Here is a 17749-nt window from a genome sequence, read left to right on the forward strand (position 1 = left end):
TTACTGTATTATTGTAAACTGCAGAAAAAAACACAAGTGCTTTCTTTTTCCCTTGGATTCTGCTGAGATGTGATCACAGAGCTTTAAGGGGTTTCAGGGAAATAAAACAGAATTATCCAGAGCACATCAATGTTGAATTTGCCATGTGGTATTTGGTATCTTCTATTTTAGGGGTCAGTGTTCACTTAACAGCACAGTCAGCCCTTCAGAAGATAGTGATGTAGAGATGGAGCGACAGCGACTTTTTGGTGGAAGAACTGGTAATGATGTCCTTCTTCTGTACAACCTCAGGAAGTGTTATGGAGGTTTCAGTAAGAAGAACATAGCTGTGGAAAACATAAGTTTGGGAATACCAAGGGGAGAGGTAAAGAGGACTTTTTTCTTTCTTCAGAAAAACAAAACAAAACCAAACAACTAAACAAAACCCCCTCAAAAATTAAAATCCCCCCCCACCCAAATCCCACTTGATTCCTAGCAGTTGTTCAGACCTGTATGTCTGCAATCAAAGATCTGTAGATAGCAGAACAATTTTAGTTTTAGTAATTTCTGAAAATCAGTAACTGGATAGAAGTAGAAGATGTGGTGGTCTTTAAGAAGCAACAGTTCACTTATTTTTTTGGTTTAACACTGTATCAGAGTTTTTTCATCTTGTTTATCTTTAGCAAATTACTGTTTTATCAGCTAACATGAAATGCCAGGAGGTAGCAGAGCAATTCAATGCCAAAGAGAAAGCAAAGAATATGTAGCTCAATTGCAGAATGTGAATAGGACTCTGAATTTGTCTCCAAGGCAACATTGTATTTCTCATACTGAAATCATTCCAGTATATTTTAATATAGTATATAATATACCAATATACTATTTTAATAAACTGAAATCTCACACTGAATCACGATAATCCTAAAGATTTCAGAACAGCATTTAGTTTTTCAAGATTTAGATCCTTTTGGGAAGTGCAAATTTTCATTTAAAATACTGATAAGGAAAAGACTTTTTTTCCTGGTTGACATTAGCAAACTACAAAGATGCATTTGTAAAAACAAATATAAGAAAATGTACATGGCAGCACAGGTCCAGTGAGATACAGACAGTTACAGGTCAGTTGTTGGGTAACTGGAGTAACCTGGAGGATGTTGCTGGTTAAAACATATTTATAGATAAGAAAGTTCATGAAACAAGTATTTTGAAAGTTATGAAGTGCTATTTGTAAACTTAATACAAATACTGTCCTAGCTTAAGCATGTGTTCATCACAGCTGGGCTCTGAATTAACTGAGTCAGTGTCTTGGATGTTCACTGTTTGTTTACTTGTACAAAGTGAAGCAGCTTACGAGAAACTAAGAAATATTCATTAAAAAATATTGACTATATTTCTCTCTGGCTCAGTTTGGATGTGAAACCCCCAAGCTCAAATTTAGCACTTAATAATATGGATAACTAATGCATTAAATTATAGGACAGGGTTTTAAGTGGAAGGCTAAATAAGTCATTTTTAAGAATGCAGGAGGTAATCAAAATATTTTATTTTATTGAAAACTTATTTTCTGTTGGAAAGGGAATTGCACATACTGAATAGCCATATACAGTATCTTACAGACATGATAAGAAATATGAAAAGGGGAGAAACTGTTTAAGAATTAATATTACATATTTCCTTCAGCATAGCAGATTAATAACAATTTCTCACCTTTGCTCTTTATTTCTTCTTTTTGTTTGGTTGTTTCTTTTTTGATCTTAGTGTTTTGGACTCCTGGGAACAAATGGAGCTGGGAAAAGCACAACATTTAAGATGCTGACTGGAGAGATCATCCCATCTGCAGGGCGTGCTGTTATCCGGACTCCTACAGGGTAAATAACACAGGGTTTGATCAGAATAGTGTTAATTGATAATGCCAATGATCAAAAACTAGCAGTCTTCAGTCCTTTATATTGTAGTATAGGGACCTGTTTTGATCCCTTTTAAATCCATATTGCATCATTGCTGTTAAGCCCTTGCCAGGAACGTCAGGGATTATGACAACAACATTTTAAAGTCTGACAGCTCTGTTAATTGAGAATAAAGTTGTCTGGTAGCAAAAGAGCAGGCTACAGGAAGCCTCAGTTGTAACAAAAATCTTAATATACAGTACGTACAGATGCATGGACATAAATCTCCCATACTAGTGCTGCACCAAAAGGTTTCCAGGCTTAGGATGATGACTGGTGCTTAAAGTGGATAATTTTAAAATGTTGACACTTGGGTCCTTCAGAGTCATTAATTAATTACTTGATCAATATGTTGTGTAATGAAGAAAAGAGATATTGTGTTCGTGGTATTGAGGATAACTTTGATGGAGTGATAAGTGAATAATGGCCTTTTTGGTTTAGGTGTAACCAACATATACAGGTTTTACCAGCAACATTGGAGGGAAAGTAAAGTTATTTTTGAGTAAAACCAAAGTAAAATGTGTGTATGTGTATGAATGTATTGTGGGCTCGTTAACAATTTTAAACCTTGTTTGTTTGTTTGTTTTTTAAATTATGTCCATTTCAAAATTGGAGAATGAGGGGTGAAGGGTTTAGTTCAGAAGACTTTAAAATGAAACATTTCCAAAATGTGAAGATACATGTCTTTGTTTTAGAATTTAAATGCTTTCATATGTAAATATTTGCTCAATTCTTAATGAAAATAATGATAAATAGATATAATTTCATAATGCAAGTAGTTTCAGTCATAGCAAAATTCTGTTTTCTTGAAAGTTTACCCTTAAAAGAAGAGAAAAAGTGGACACCATCACCACTACTAAACATGGTTCTACTTAGTTGATTTTGTTGTTGTTATTGTTTTGTTTTTAAAACGTCTTTCATAACAACATTTTTTTGTTCAATAGATTCAGGTAAGGGCTTAATAACAAAGAACTCCCCAAATCACCGTCAAATAGTTGTTAATCAGGAGGAAGGAATGACTAAAGAGATTTTGGAAATATAATTCTTAAAAGTATAAGAAGTAATATGAGAGTGTTATACAATGCTTGTAGAAACACTTAGATGTTTATTTTCACTTATAATTTTCCCAAACAGAAGACAAACATTTTCAGATATTAAGCAAGAATGACAACAATGACCAAAAAAAAACCCCAAACCAGTAATTTAAAATTAGGTTAAAAATAATATTTGTTGTTTTTTGGAACCTGTGGAATTCACTTACCAAGATATTTTGGAGGTCAGAAGTTTAGCATGTGTCTGAAAAGGATTTGAGATTTATAGAAATACAATAATCTGTAATGATTTCCAATAAGATATTGTCCTCAAGATAGTATTTAAGCTCCCGGGTTTTGCTTAGATTTTGAGGGTTATTCTTCCAAAGCTTTTAATGGGACTTGCCTTTGGTCCTTCCTGTGCATTCATGAATTTCATATGTATTTCCCTATACAATGTGACATCAGATCTGTATATGGGCAAATGATTTGATTTGATGTGACAATTCCTATATTTTAATACCTACTTGAAAGCCAATATAAAATTATAAGAATATATTTCATTGTCAGGTGTCTTGGCAGTTATGCTATGTTTATTAAATACATTATTTATTTTATCAGAACCCCTAAAGGTAATTATTCAAAAAGTCATAAAACAATATACCAATGCTTTTATTCCTTTTACTAGAATGTTGCAATTTATTTTTGGCGAAAGAGATAACAGTTCTTTTGAGGTCAACTTTATGCTTCTGGTATTTAATAATAGTTTCAAATAGGCAGTAATACCTGATAATTCATGCTACATAATTACATAATATTTGATTATGCCTGCTACCCATCTTGTATGTTACTTTCATTTACCCCATTCATTTAAAATGTAATGTTATTTACTATGTACTAAAATATAGGTAATGAAATTTGACACATTTAGAAGACTAGAGAAGAACCCATAGGAGATGGTCATATTTAAGTCTCCAGAATATCATTAACAATATTAATCATCACACTGACCTGGATGTCACCTTATGGGTTTTGATGTTTCTTACATAGTTGAAGTCTACAAGTGAATGTAAAGCATTCCTGTGTTTTCAAAACTTATCACTCACTTATTCTAATATTATAAAGGTGGCAACCTCAAGGAGAAGCTGCAGTTGCGGAGTAGCTAGCCCTGGGGAAACAAGTTTGAGGCTGGGAGTAGAGATTTTTGTCATTGTGTCATTCCTGATTTTGTTGCTTGCTTCATATTTTGTCAACTGATGTAAAGCAAATTAAGATGTACTGTGTTGCTGTGCTACTGTAAATTAGTAGTGGACAAAACTGTTGACTCTTGCATAGACAGGATTCTAACCACAGCAGGTCTGGAGAACCCTTCCTCAACACTTGAACTACTGCTAAAATTTCTCATGCAAAGCAGAATATATTTTTTTCTGAATAGAATTGATTTATAATCTTAAAACAACAACAACAAAAAAAGATTATGATCTCTGAATCAGTTAAATTGATGTTTTCTGTAGTCTAGTGAGAAGATACAAAGATGCTTGTGATAAGATTTGATGTTCCTTACTTCAGTTTCAGGTATAGCTATTTTCTTTCCTGAGCAGCAGTCACGTTTATCCTGCCAAATACCAAATACCAAATTCTCAAACAGGAGGAAAAAAAAGGAAAAAAAAAAGAAATGTAAAATAATTTGTGTAACAGTTGATATATGTGTGAGCGTCTTGAATATTTTCTAGCTTCAGGTGTCTTTAGACTGTTAATTACATCTTTGTTAGTTGCAACTTCTGGGAACAGTTATTAAAAGTGAAACAAGTGTGCTTGAGTCCCAGATCTTTGGCTGCAACACTTAAATCAGTATTTGGAGGCAAAACCAAGAAAATTCAGTAAGATGGAAATATTTCTGTTCTTTTAACTTGCTATGCTATGCAATATGTTCTGTAAGGAATATGCGCATTTCACATCAGGCAGACAATTCAGCTTTCATCTTTCCTCTCTAAGGATTGATTTGCTGCTGATAAATAATTATGTATGTCAATAAACACAAAAATGTAAATAGTTGGAGAACACAGCTCTATCTGGTTTGTGTATCAGGTGCCCAAGGGGTTTTAGGTGGGTTAAAAATCCTTAATTCATAACAGGTTGTGTTTCATTGAATAAACTGTTCTTGAAAGATCCTGAATATAAAAACAAAACAAAACAAAACAAACAAACAAAAACCCCAAATTTTCCTGATTATTAGTGTAATAGTTTCACAGAATATATGAAAAATTCAGAAGTGTCTCGTTGAGACAGCTGCACTGAAATGAGACCTGAATTTAACAGGACAGCATTTGCACCTTTGGACAGGGGACTAAAAAGGCAGATCAACTTTTCAAAAGTGCATGTTGAATTGCAAAGCAGAATTTTTGGAACTTAAGCCTAAAACATCTTGGAGGTGCCTGGGGTTATGTAGAGAGAGCTGTGCTCCTCACACAATGATGATCAAGTCGCGTTCAGGGAACTCCAGCTAGACTCTCAAAGAAAATTGGAAAATGTACTTCGGGTCTAGAGCTGCCTTTTTATAAGGGCAGAAAATCAGATTCACAATACCTTCAAGTACTTCAAAAAGATTTGTTGGCCTCCAAATTGTTTGTTTGTTGAAAGTTTAAAGCCCCAAAAAACGAGCTTATTCCTAAGAAAACTTTTTTTTTTTTTTTTTGGTAACAAAAGCTTAATAAAATGCATTAAAGCTATCACTCAGACTTGTAAGACTGGTGTTATTAAGAAGAAAATTGTATTAAATGCTAGATCCAGCTTCATCTCTTCTGCACATTAAAGTTTCTTGGCATTCTTTTTGATGGGGACATTCTTTTGGGGAAGGGAAGGCTTATGATCTTTTTTAAACTTTTTCTTTTTGATACATTACAAATCAAATAGATACTTGTATGTATATTTGCATTGTATGTATTTGTAGGTATATTTGTATTGTATGTATATTTGTACAGAATATATTCCTAACTTTGATGTATCTTAGCATTTACATGGGGAATGCACATTTATAGTATACAAGCTAAGCAGTCTATCAAGGAACTACTTTTAAAAAAAATTCATATTCTTGTGAAGAAAAGTCTTTCAGGCAACATCTAACCTTTGCAATCCCATTCTGGTTGTAACTGTGACCTCATAAAGATACTCTTAGTAAGAGAAATAATAGGAATTTATCACTAACCACAGACAATCTTGTGAAGGTAATAGCAAAATGCTATTCATAGGGGATTTTGCCTTTTTTATTATTTTATGTACCTCATTAACGTTGCCATTATCAGTGACATATCTGTCCAGATGAAATATAAAAATAATATCATATAGAGAAAGTGTCTTCATGTTAGGGATATTTGCAACCCCTAAAAGTGGATTAAAAAGTGGCAAAGGAAGATGTGGAAGTGAAATATTGACACTGAAGCACCAGCAGTCCCTCTAGTGAAGGTCAGAAGTATTAAAAGCAAAAAAGGGAAAAAGAAAATATTTTAATAAAATTTACTTTTTTAAAGTAAAAGTTTAAATGTTAAGTTAAATTTACTTTTTTTTTAAATTTTACTTTTCTAACATATTCTAGAAAAGAAAATATTTTAATAAAATTTACTTGCTCGTATTTGTCAAGAATGGTGCTATAAGACATTAGGAGACTGACTTTTGAGCAACGTCTAGGCAAAGGAGTTGTCAAGCGTAAACAAATATAACAGTTGATTGACTGCATGGCACTTCTTTTGTGTTCTCTGTATTGTATGTGCTCCTCTTTAAGGGTGCAAATGGACTCAGAGTAGTATATCCTTAGCTTTACTGCTATGACCAGATTGTCACCAGGAGCTGGCTATTTGAAAGCTATGGCGGGTATCCATAAGCATTTTCATAGCTACTGTTTTTGTCAAATAGCTTGAAGAAATAGTATCTGTATTATATATGTACTCAGAAAAGCTGACACTTACCAAAGTAGTAAAAGAAAGGAGAACAAAGTGAACCCAATAAAAGTGAGCCCTCCTAGTCTTTGAATCACTTCTGGACTGATGCATCAGCAGATACTGCATATCTGTTCCACTTTTTAAGTGTACATTGGCCACTCTTAGTTTTCTTCCCTTTTGCAAGTTTGTACCTTAGCCTTCTGCAATGACTATTATATTGTAAAGCCCTCAACTGAGAAGGGCTAAAGACAGCTAGGAAGAAAATTATATTGTAAAGCCCTCAACTGAGAAGGGCTAAAGACAGCTAGGAAGAAAATTATATTGTAAAGCCCTCAACTGAGAAGGGCTAAAGACAGCTAGGAAGAAAATGTGTCAAAATCCTTTTAAGTGTCATGTCAAGATCAGTGTAAAATAATGTGACAAGTGTTTAGTGTTTTGTTTGCCTTTTTGGCTCAAGCTATTTTGCAGTTTTCTCCATTGTAGTTTGCTGAATGTAGTCAATTTTAAGTTCATACTCAGTGTAAAGTCTTGGTTGTAGTGGGGGTGCATAGAAGAAGTAGTTGCAGTGGACCTGATCTTGTTCATAAGTGTCCCGAAGCATTTGGCAGTGTTTCTTATATAATTAATTTATCTACCATGAATTTCTCTCTTTCTTCTACATAGAGATCCTCCATGACAGCAACTCCCCATCCTATTTGATTTGACAGTCAGTCATCTCAGCTGTTGGATTACAAAGTCATAGGACCAAAGAACTGCTTTCCAAAGAGGGGAAAGTAAAATATTTCTATAGAGCTACAACTTGGACTCTTGATAGTTATGATATTCAGCTTGATAAATAATTTAAAATGTAATTCGAATAGCTTAACTTGAAAGGCAGAATAAATTTGCATCAATATAATGCCTGAGAAAGCTGTTGTTACACTGTATATCAGTATAATTAGTTTAATTATAACTAAGCTTTAGTTACATTAATTATATTTTAACCTTGATTTTTTATAATGTTAATAAAGCATTAGTATGCACTGAATTGAATGTGCAGTTATGAGTACAATGGAATGTCTAACTACTTTTGCAATTTGTAAATTTATATTTCATTTTGACTAATTAATGGAATTTATCTCTCTGCAGAAGCCATTGTAAGTACCATATATATCATTGTCTTTATTTTAACTGCATTCAAACACCACAGAAAAAGCACTCAAAATGAACCAAAGTGCACAGCAGAGTCAATAGTGAAACATTTTTTCATAAACAGCCAAAAGGCTGATATTGGGGGCACTAAGTTGTGCTGAAATTGAGGTCATACCTTTGAATGTCAACCCACAGCTGCCTAAGCAATGTTGTTGGTAACCACTGTAACAAATGAGAAGGAAATTCAGTCTCAGCAACAACCAACCCAGCCTTCTGGAAGACAGAAGTCCAGTTCACGTGACAGAAAGCAGCAGGTTTTAGTCTGAGATTCTTCACACACATTCAAGTGTTTTGTTCTCTTTTCAGTGCCAGCAAAGGCTTTCTGACTGGAGTGGCCCATGCCACTCCAGGGTAGCTTTCAGGACTGGAATCAGATTTCAGGGGTACTGCAACACACAAAAGAAATGGATCGGTTAAATGCCTTAAAATGATCAATGGAGGAATACATTTAAGTGAAGGTTTCACCCCCTCTGAGTTTAGTTTGCTAAAATCCCTATTGCCTTGCAAGGCTGGCAAGTTTCTTTCATCATTAGTACAAAACTTTGTAAGATGAGCATTCCAAATGTATGGTCCTGGAGTCCTGGATTTTTTTTTTTTCCAGGGTGATTTACGTGAAAGTTATCATAATTCTTTCTGTGTAAATGGAGACAAAAGCATATAGAAAGGGACAGAATACAATATTTTCAAGGCTTCAAGTGCTACTTCTGTACTATTTTTCTCAAGGATGTCATACAGTCTGCTGACCTTTTCAAGAAGTGTACTAGCAATGTAGTTTTTCATCTTTAAATTTTATTTAACGTATAAAGTATTCTGGATACATTCTGCTGGTTTTATTTGTTGCAGCTGTTCCACTTTACACAAAAAATTAAATAGTAAGTGAAAGTGTTGACTGAGCATAACAATATAATCTAAAAATGAATCTTCACTAGGAAGAAGAGAACTTATATTCCATGCCTGAACTAGGTCTGACCAAAGTAACTAAAAGAATCTGAAGATAAGAATTCCTACCATTTCTAAATGTTTTTATAATGATAAAGAAATCCCTGTATTTGTGTAAATGTCTGGTTTCTATCCTATAGTTTTTAGAAATTACACTGGTATTCATTGTGTCTACTGTACTATGGACAGAAAGGCAGAGAAAGGTTGGAATCTGTAGTTATATGTGCTTTCTCTCTTCATTTCTAAAATGAGCTTCCCCCCCCGCCCCTTCCCCCCTGTCTCTCATGTTGTTTACATCAGTGGTCTAATGAGAAATGCTAGCATGTTGATAATAAAAGGGCAGAAAACAAAGGCCTGCTTTTGTCTAGGCTGAGAAAAAGTTTGGCATTTTGCTGAATGCTAATCTATATTTCAGAAAATATAAAGATGTATGTTTCCAATTGTATTCATGTCATACATGATGTTTGTTAAAGAAAGATATAATTAGTGTACTGAATATCATCAGAGGTTTTTGTTTTTTTTTTTTTAAGCATTTACAGTATATCATTTAGTGAAAAGGGTTTGGGGTATCATGTTGTAACTTCTTGAAAAGTTCATTTAATTTAAGCCCATGAAAATGAGATTTGAGAGATTAACTGAATTCCAAGGAAAATTAATTTCCCGAGATAAAGGCAGGTTTCTGTCCTAAGATATGTACTGTAATTAAAGATTATGCTGTGTTTTTCTTTCATCTCTTATTCTAGTATTCAGAGAAAGGTTATGCTGGCTAAACAAAACCCAGTTATGATCTCCACCCTTTTTGTTTTGGACATCTACTCAGTGTTATTGCTGTGGAAAGAGTAGGCATTCTAATATATATACCAAAAAGGTTTCAATAAAAAGCTAGAATCCACATATGGCTTTTTTTGTTGTTGTTAAATTCTATTCAGATTGCTTTCTCCTTTATGACAGACAGAGGCACCTAGAGATGGAAAAAAAATAGGTCCATGAGTTCATTAGTGGATACATTAGAATTTCTTTACTAATGGGAACGCTTTATGTGTTCAAGGTCAGCACTAATGGATGCAGATGCAAGATAAGGACCAAGCTGAGTAAGAATATTAAATGATGTATTCTCACTGCATTCTTCCTTTATGAAAGCTAAAGGTTGCTGGGTGGGATCTTGTTCATCTAAGGCTGTGTCTGCTTCATAGGAAGCACAACACTAAAATTGTATCTGTGTAATTAGCACTGTGGACACAGAAGTGTTTTTATTTCCCAGTGCGAACTGAGTAACTATGGTCTAATCAAGTTCTAGCTTAAGGACATCAGGTGTCTGTTATATTTCGCAGTCATGCATACTTATTTTTTGTTCTTTGTGGTACGGATCCATTCCAGGCTATATGTATCTATCCAGATAGAGAGTTCATGCTGAGTAAATGTCCCTGAATTTACCCCTGAGTGTGATTTGTTCTCTTGTGATTGAACTTGGCATGTTACTAAAAACTCAGACTCCAAGGAGAGTACCTGCAAGAAAAAGAAGCCTTGTTAGCTTGCCTGAATCTTCCTAGTACAGCAAACCTTATGCACATCACTCTCTATTCAGCAGCATCTTGACAGCATTTTACTGTAGATAGTTTCACAATGTTAGAGTTTGTTAAATAAAGAATACACAGCTTCTGTCAGGTCATGTAACAAGATCAACATTATTCAGTCCATAGCTTATGGTAAATATGACCTTAAAAACTCATTTAATTTGATTTAGGTATGTCTAGAAACTGAGATGGGAAAAAATCTGTATATACCTTATTTAAAATAATCTTTAAGTAGATATAGTTTAATGACAGAGTGCACTTCTAGCATCCTCTTCCCTCCCCCCTTTTTCTTTTCTTTTTTTTGTTTTTTTTGCTAAGTCTTTACCTAGAGAGATATCTACAGACAGTTAACTCCTTGGCACCATCCAAACCTACAAAGGTACTAAAATTTTATATCTTTGCCATTAAGAGCAAAAGCCCATTCTAATTAGTCTCCAGCAAGGTTCATCATAATCATGATAATTTATCTTTTGACAGGATTAAAATATTTTGATGTTGTGATTCATCAAGTAAGATGCAGAGTTGTGTTTTTCTCCACAGATTCCTGAATGTTGTTAAGAAACAGGGGATACATATTTATGTTTTCACTGGTGCTGGTATTAGTAGATCCTCCATTTAATGCATTTACATTGTGTCTAAATTAGTAATCATATATTTAGTTCTCTTAACCAGAAACATAGAAAACCACTAAGGGGTAAGCCATTCTGTAATGCAGAACCTTTTAAAAACTTTTTTCAAAACTAAAATTTTCTCTTTTTAATTAAGTAGCTTAATTTTGACAGGTCTTTTCTGTAAATGTAAATCAGCATCATTGAATGTTGGATTAGATGTTGGAATAAATAGGATAGATTTAGTGTCATTATGGGTAATGAGACACCCTTGCAATCAAGCTTGTTTCTTAGCAATGAATGCAATTTCAAGTAATGCCATACAGCTACAAAGAGATGGCCAAAGTCTCTGAAATCAGAATCACTTTATATTTTTACCTGTACTGTCTTTAAACTTCCTAGTCTTTAATAGGCTTTGGTTTTCTGGCTTTTGTTGTTTAGACAATGCATGTGTACATGTATACAGACATGTAAAGAATACATAGCAATGTTTCTCTGTCTCTTTCAAGACTAATGCCCCTCTAATATTGAATGTGATGAACACTGTATGGTTTTGAAGTATATCGCCTCAGAGCAGGGTCTACTAAATGTATAGGGGAGGTAAACCTGCTAAGAATTAGTTCTCATAGATCTGTCCTCCTGTGTTTGTTCATCCATGCACATTTAGAGCAGTGAAGCATGGGTGGCAGCACAAATCTCAGAGAAAGGGACAAAAAGCTTGCATTGAGTATGGGTGGTACCATGTTAAGTGATGACAGTGAAGAGATTCAAACTCATTTACCAATAGAGTAAAAGATGTGTGCTTGTCTTGAAGACTTTATATCACAAGGGTGAAAACCAGGGCTGTATTTTTTACATAACTTTTTTTTCCCTTTTTTTTTTCTTTTAAACAGATCTGAAATGGATATACTGTCTGCTAGCTCTGAAGGCGTTCTTATCGGCTATTGTCCACAGCACGATGCCCTGGATGAACTTTTAACGGGTCGGGAGCATCTTTATTATTACTGCATACTGCGCGGAATTCCAAAACAACTTATCTGTAAGGTAAGTCCAGAACAGATTTGCAGGTAGAGCTACAGCCAGGTTGGTCAGTGGAGTTTATGAAAAAAGGGTGCTTTTTTTACATGTGAGAATATCCAATATTTCATCTTAACAGTGTTAGTAATAAGGTTTTTCAATGCTAATTTATCTAAACAATACATATTTTCTTCTGTCTAATGCTAGTTCAAACACAATAACATCACTGAGGATAATGAAATATCACTTATGTAAATACAATCTCTGATACACAAATTCTAAAGGAAATGAAATTTATGAATGATTCAATACCTTCGTTGTCACATGTAGAGGACTGGGAGGGAGCACCAAATGTGCCAGGTCATGCATCTTTTCTTCAGAGATGGAATTATACTTGGAAGAAATTGAAATCTGTTGAATTTCTATGTAAAGAAACTAAGCATCTGGGTGCCGAGGCCAAGTGGCAGCTGTCAGCACTCTGCTGGTAAAAGCTTTAACCTTCACAAGACAGTGGCTGCATTCAAATTGCCTGCTGGGAGCAGTCCCTAAAATATTCCTGGATTTGTCTGAGGAGAAGAGGCCAAACCTGTGGCAAGAAATAGTTTAACAACTTACTAAACTTACTTGCAAAGGCTATTATAATATCTGGCAATGTCACTTGGGAGTTTTTGGATTTACTGATACAGATGTGGCTGTTCTGAGCAACAAACAGCTCTGTCTCTTTTTTTTTTTTTTTTGTCTGTAAAGAGCCTCACCAGTCAACTCATACTAGAAATTACATACTAAATGGTTATAGTATAAAATTTATTTTTTTCTATCTCCACTGATGGAAGTTTCTGATATGGCCTGTTCTTAAGCAGTTCAGTCTCCTGTGCATCTCTATTTACAAGTGAAAACTGAAGCGTGATATGAAATCAAGGCCATTCGTGCTGTATAGATTGGTTCCACATAACTGTTAGGTCTGTATGGTATCCCAGATTGTCCTTGTAACTTCCACAAGGCTGTCTGTCTTCCTTTTCCTTTTCCCAGAAGCAAAACTGTATGTAACTGAAATCTCTTTTCTACCTACCTACCTACCTACTGTCTTCTTGGTTACTGCCTCAGGGTTCACCAAGTGGTTTATTGTCAGTTCCTTGTCTGTGTATTGAGTCTGCTGTCTTGTTTCTTTGCAGCTTTTCCCCCAGCAGCTAGGTACTATTTGAGAAAAAGGTCTGTCTCCAGCAATGGGACACTGAATATTCAGAAATAACTGCTATCTTGCCCCAGTAATAGCATCAGGGCAGGCAATATCTTGAACATTTCCTTAAGCTAATCAGTTGGGTGTTGCTGGATCAGAGTTTACAGGATATGAAAGATTCTTACAGTCTTTGCACCTTCTACTGTGCTATCTCCTTAATAGACCCTGGCTGGACATTAGCTTATTGTTTTGACAGTATACTTCTTGCAGGCTTCTTAGAAATCATGCTGCAGTCTTTTACTTAGTTGTTTGCTGATCTTAACGCGTCATCGGTAGTTTTTGCTTCAGAGTACTGGCAGAATACTGCAAACATGAATATGTTTCCTTTTATCTAAAGGAAATATATTAAGGGCTAATTGTTAATGTACTAGCCTTCTCAACTATAATTATGTGTTTTGTCCATTAACTGGCAGATCTAACAGTTGGGCTAAAAGCCTATCATAACTAGCATTTGTTATCGTGGTGCTTTAAAAGAAACATAGGTGGCAACAGATTGTGGCACCTCTCCTAGAGCTGTGTAGTCATTCAAAACGATGCTAGTAAATATTCATACCTCTTACAGAAGTTATTGAATACTATTGGTCCTCATTGCAATTTAAAATGGGAATCAAAGTTTGATTGTTTAATTACACAGCAGTGTTCTTTAAAGTGCTGTAAACATGGCTTTTAAGCTTTTTTTCTTATCATTTTCAGAAGTACAATACATTCTTATAACACGTATGTCCAAATGGTACACCATGTGCTATAAATGAAGCAGTTTTTAAGACATCTTAAGAAGAGTGTGAGGTTCAGAAAAGCACTTGAATGATAGAAGTACCTAGTTTTAAATAAATTTCAGGCGACTCACCAAACTCACAGACTTAGGGTCTTATACATACATGTTGCTCTCAGCAAGTGCACCCTGGAGTATAGAGGAAACATATTCTCCCTTTGTGAATAGACTGAATAGCACATAAAGTGGGGCAGACGGTGACCATCTCAGAAAGGAATGGAGTTGCAATGAGCCTGTGATGTAGGTTTCCAGCAACAGATGCTTTGGAGGCAGCTAGGCCGTCTGGATAAGGAGCAGGATCAGGAGCTAGTGTGGAGCCTCGAGAATGGAGATAGATTTGTGGTGTGCCTAAGGATCTGCATTTCGTAAATAACCTGTCCCATGCGGTATTGAACTCATCTCAGGTGTCTGGGAAATTTTCCAGATTGCAATGAGCAGGATGATACTAACAGCTTTCTACGCTGTGCCTGCAGGGGGTCTCTCTGCATGTGCATATGTAAATGAACACCACTGTAATTGCTATCTCCTGTCTGCATTTGGTGAGGAGCCACAAGGATAACCTGGCTTCCTATACCTCCTCTAAAATGAGAATTTTTCTCTCTCTTTGAAATATCTGGCCTTCATAAAACCCCTTGCAAATGCAGAAGTATTGATGAATAATTGCTGTACCTAAGAGCTTCCACTTTGTATTCAGCTCCATCTATTCTCTGGGTAATTAGTACACAGATACTCCAATGGCTGCTCTCAAAACCATATGGGGAACAGTTCCTCAAGAGGAGTAGTAACTCACATACTGTTCCTGATTCAAGTGGGTTAAAATCAATTATGTGTCGTTTAGAGATGAGTTACGTTACTGTGGTGCACTGAGGGAAGATAACTGTCAATCTTCTGACTATCCTGAACCTTACATGATCTAGGTGCCGCCTCTTGTGCCTTAGTTTCACATCTGTGATATAGAGACCGTTCTTCCTTTCAGCTGTCGTTGTTTTTGGTCTACATAGATGACAGAGCAGACTTTGTTGCCATATGCTTGCAATCAAGGCATCAAAGGCCTCCTGCAAATATTATTTAGCTACTCCGGTTTACCTTCATCAACAACTGAAGTGCAGCTATCTCAGAGGAAAACAAATGTTTTTGTCAGTGGGCCCTTCCAGCAGCGTGGCATTGCTGTGAAGTGCTGAACAGCTGCTGTGCTTCAACCCAGAAATGGCTGGTGCCTGGAGAAAGTGTGCATTTTAGTTGCCTATGAAGAAAATAAGGCCTGAGAATGCTTTGGAAGAGCAACTGTATGTAAATGTAAACTGTTATTTTCTCATTCCCTCCTGCCTATGATATGGTGTTCCAAGCTTGCCTCAGAATGCTTACATGTGAGTGTTGATACTAGTGCACACACACACACACATGTATATTCTAGAGAGTACATGGTTTTGATTACTATGTAGAAATCAACATACATTCGTTTCATTTTTTAATAAATTAGCAAGCTGGCAGGTGAGTTACTGGATGCCTTGCTACTGAAGAAATCCACTGAAGCACTAACTTCAAAGATCAAATCCTTTTGCTAGACAGATTTATCAACAGCAGGAGTTAAGTGCCTGACATAAAGTTGAGTGCACTTAATGTTCCAAAACAGTAATTAACTGAATGGGAAAGGAGGAGGAAAACGGGTCATTTGCTATCAATGTTAAGTTTCATGGAACGTGAAGTTTTACTTTACTTCCTAAAGCTGCTCTGAAACTTTCTTTTTTTTTTATGCAAAACTGGTAAGTTGGAAGTAGAGCTTGTGGTCTATTTAGACATATGCTGGTTTAACGTAGTATTTTAATAGTTATTTTTATTTCTTTAATATATCAAGTTTCAGCATCTCAGTTTGTTCCAGAAGACTGCATACAGTTTGTTAAAAAAAAAAAAGTCAAATACTAATACAGCATTAATTGACACATTCCATTTGCATTAAAACTTATGCATTGCAGATCTCAAAACAAGCTTCACCAGGCCTTCAGAGGCAACTTCTTGCTGTGCCAATGTGATTTCTTTTTAAGTTCACTCTCCAGGAAGATTTTTGCACTGACTCTGGAGCCTCATCGACTTGCTTATGTGTTCTATTCTAGCGCTGCTGGAAACAGGAACATATAAAAGCAGTTACTCTTTCCATGCACAAAGCTTTCGTGCTTGTTTTTTAAGACTCCAAGCAGAATTAGAGTGTACAGTTTTATTATCTGGGATAAAGAACTATTTCCCCTTAGAACTTTGACCATGAGATACTTTCCTAATGAAGAAATCTAACAATTTGGGGTTTATTCTGAAGCAGAATGAATACTGTTTTGCGTGGATTTGATGCTTGATTGTTACTTAGGATATTTAATCTGTATGGCATTCAGATTTACTCAGAACCTGACAGATAGAAAAACTTTTTTTGGAAGTGTATAGCTTTTTCAAGTGACTCTAGAATTCATCTTATGCTTATTATTTCTGTTAGGTCTGACACAAACTTTCAGTATTTTCAGTCAGGTTTGCTTTTCGATGGTTTTGTTCACAATAAAATAACAAAGAGTTGCACGTTATGTTTATTTTGTCAGAATTATGCAAAATTAATAAGCTGGTGCTTACAGCTTTTCAACTCAGGATAGACACACTACATTTCTAGACTTCTAATTGAGGCCTCTCTAACTCAATCCATTTTTTCCAGAAAACATACTAGCTGATCACTCTCAGTACTACTTAATGTTTTACTTGAATATTAATGGTAACTTTGGAGGACAGTGGAAAATAATTAGCATTGTGGGTTACATAATTCGTATCATTTACTGATTTTCAGAGAGGTAGATGTACCTCTTGGTTTCCTGGTGGATAGAAGGCACCATGCCTACTTTAATCTTTACTCTTAGAAATATTAACGTGTGCAAAAGTTCAAGTTACCTTGCTGTGGTGTTTTCACCCAGCTGGACAGCAGAACTCCACCACAACCACTCTCTCACTCCCCCTCCTCAGAGGAAGAGGTGGAGAAAATACAATAGAAAAGGCTCAAGGGTTGAGATAAGGACAGAGAGATGATTCACCAATTACTGTCGCAGGCAAAACAGACTTAACGTAGGGAGATTAATGTCATTTATTGCTTGTCACTAAGAGACTAGAGAAGAGGGAAACTAAAAGCAAACTAAAACCACCCTCCCCCCATCCTCCCTCTTCCACCTCCCCTCCCCAAGCGGTGCAGGGGAATGGGGGCTGCGGTCAGTCCTCACACAGCAGTTCTGCCCCCCCACCCCACCCCCCAGTCTGCTCTCCCAGAGGCCCAACCAGCATTGCTCCCTGGCTCAGCTCTGGCCAGCAGCAGGTCCCTTTGGAGCCGGCTGGAGCAGGCTCTGATCTGACATGGGGCAGCTGCTGGGCCCTGCTCACAGAAGCCAACCCTGCAGCCCCCCTGCTACCACAACCTTGCCAATATACTTGCTGCCTTTTCTGGAATGCAAGTAGTCTTCAGGAAATGCAGAAAGTATTCAGGGATTTGGCTTAGATTTTA

The 17749-nt window shown here is 35.9% G+C and overlaps 1 protein-coding gene across 1 annotated transcript in view; it reads left to right on the forward strand.

Moving 5' to 3' along the window:
- ABCA13 (ATP binding cassette subfamily A member 13) overlaps positions 1-17749 on the forward strand; it is a 200918-nt gene that overhangs the window by 156608 nt on the left and 26561 nt on the right. The window contains exons 53-55 of the mRNA XM_080580557.1: positions 172-364; positions 1738-1847; positions 12097-12247. Coding sequence (XP_080436683.1) covers positions 172-364; positions 1738-1847; positions 12097-12247 — 454 coding nt within the window. The remainder of the gene's footprint in view (positions 1-171; positions 365-1737; positions 1848-12096; positions 12248-17749) is intronic.

This window comes from Anser brachyrhynchus (genome assembly GCF_964034855.1).
Source record: "Anser brachyrhynchus genome assembly, chromosome: 2".
In the NCBI taxonomy this organism is placed as follows: Eukaryota; Metazoa; Chordata; class Aves; order Anseriformes; family Anatidae; genus Anser; species Anser brachyrhynchus.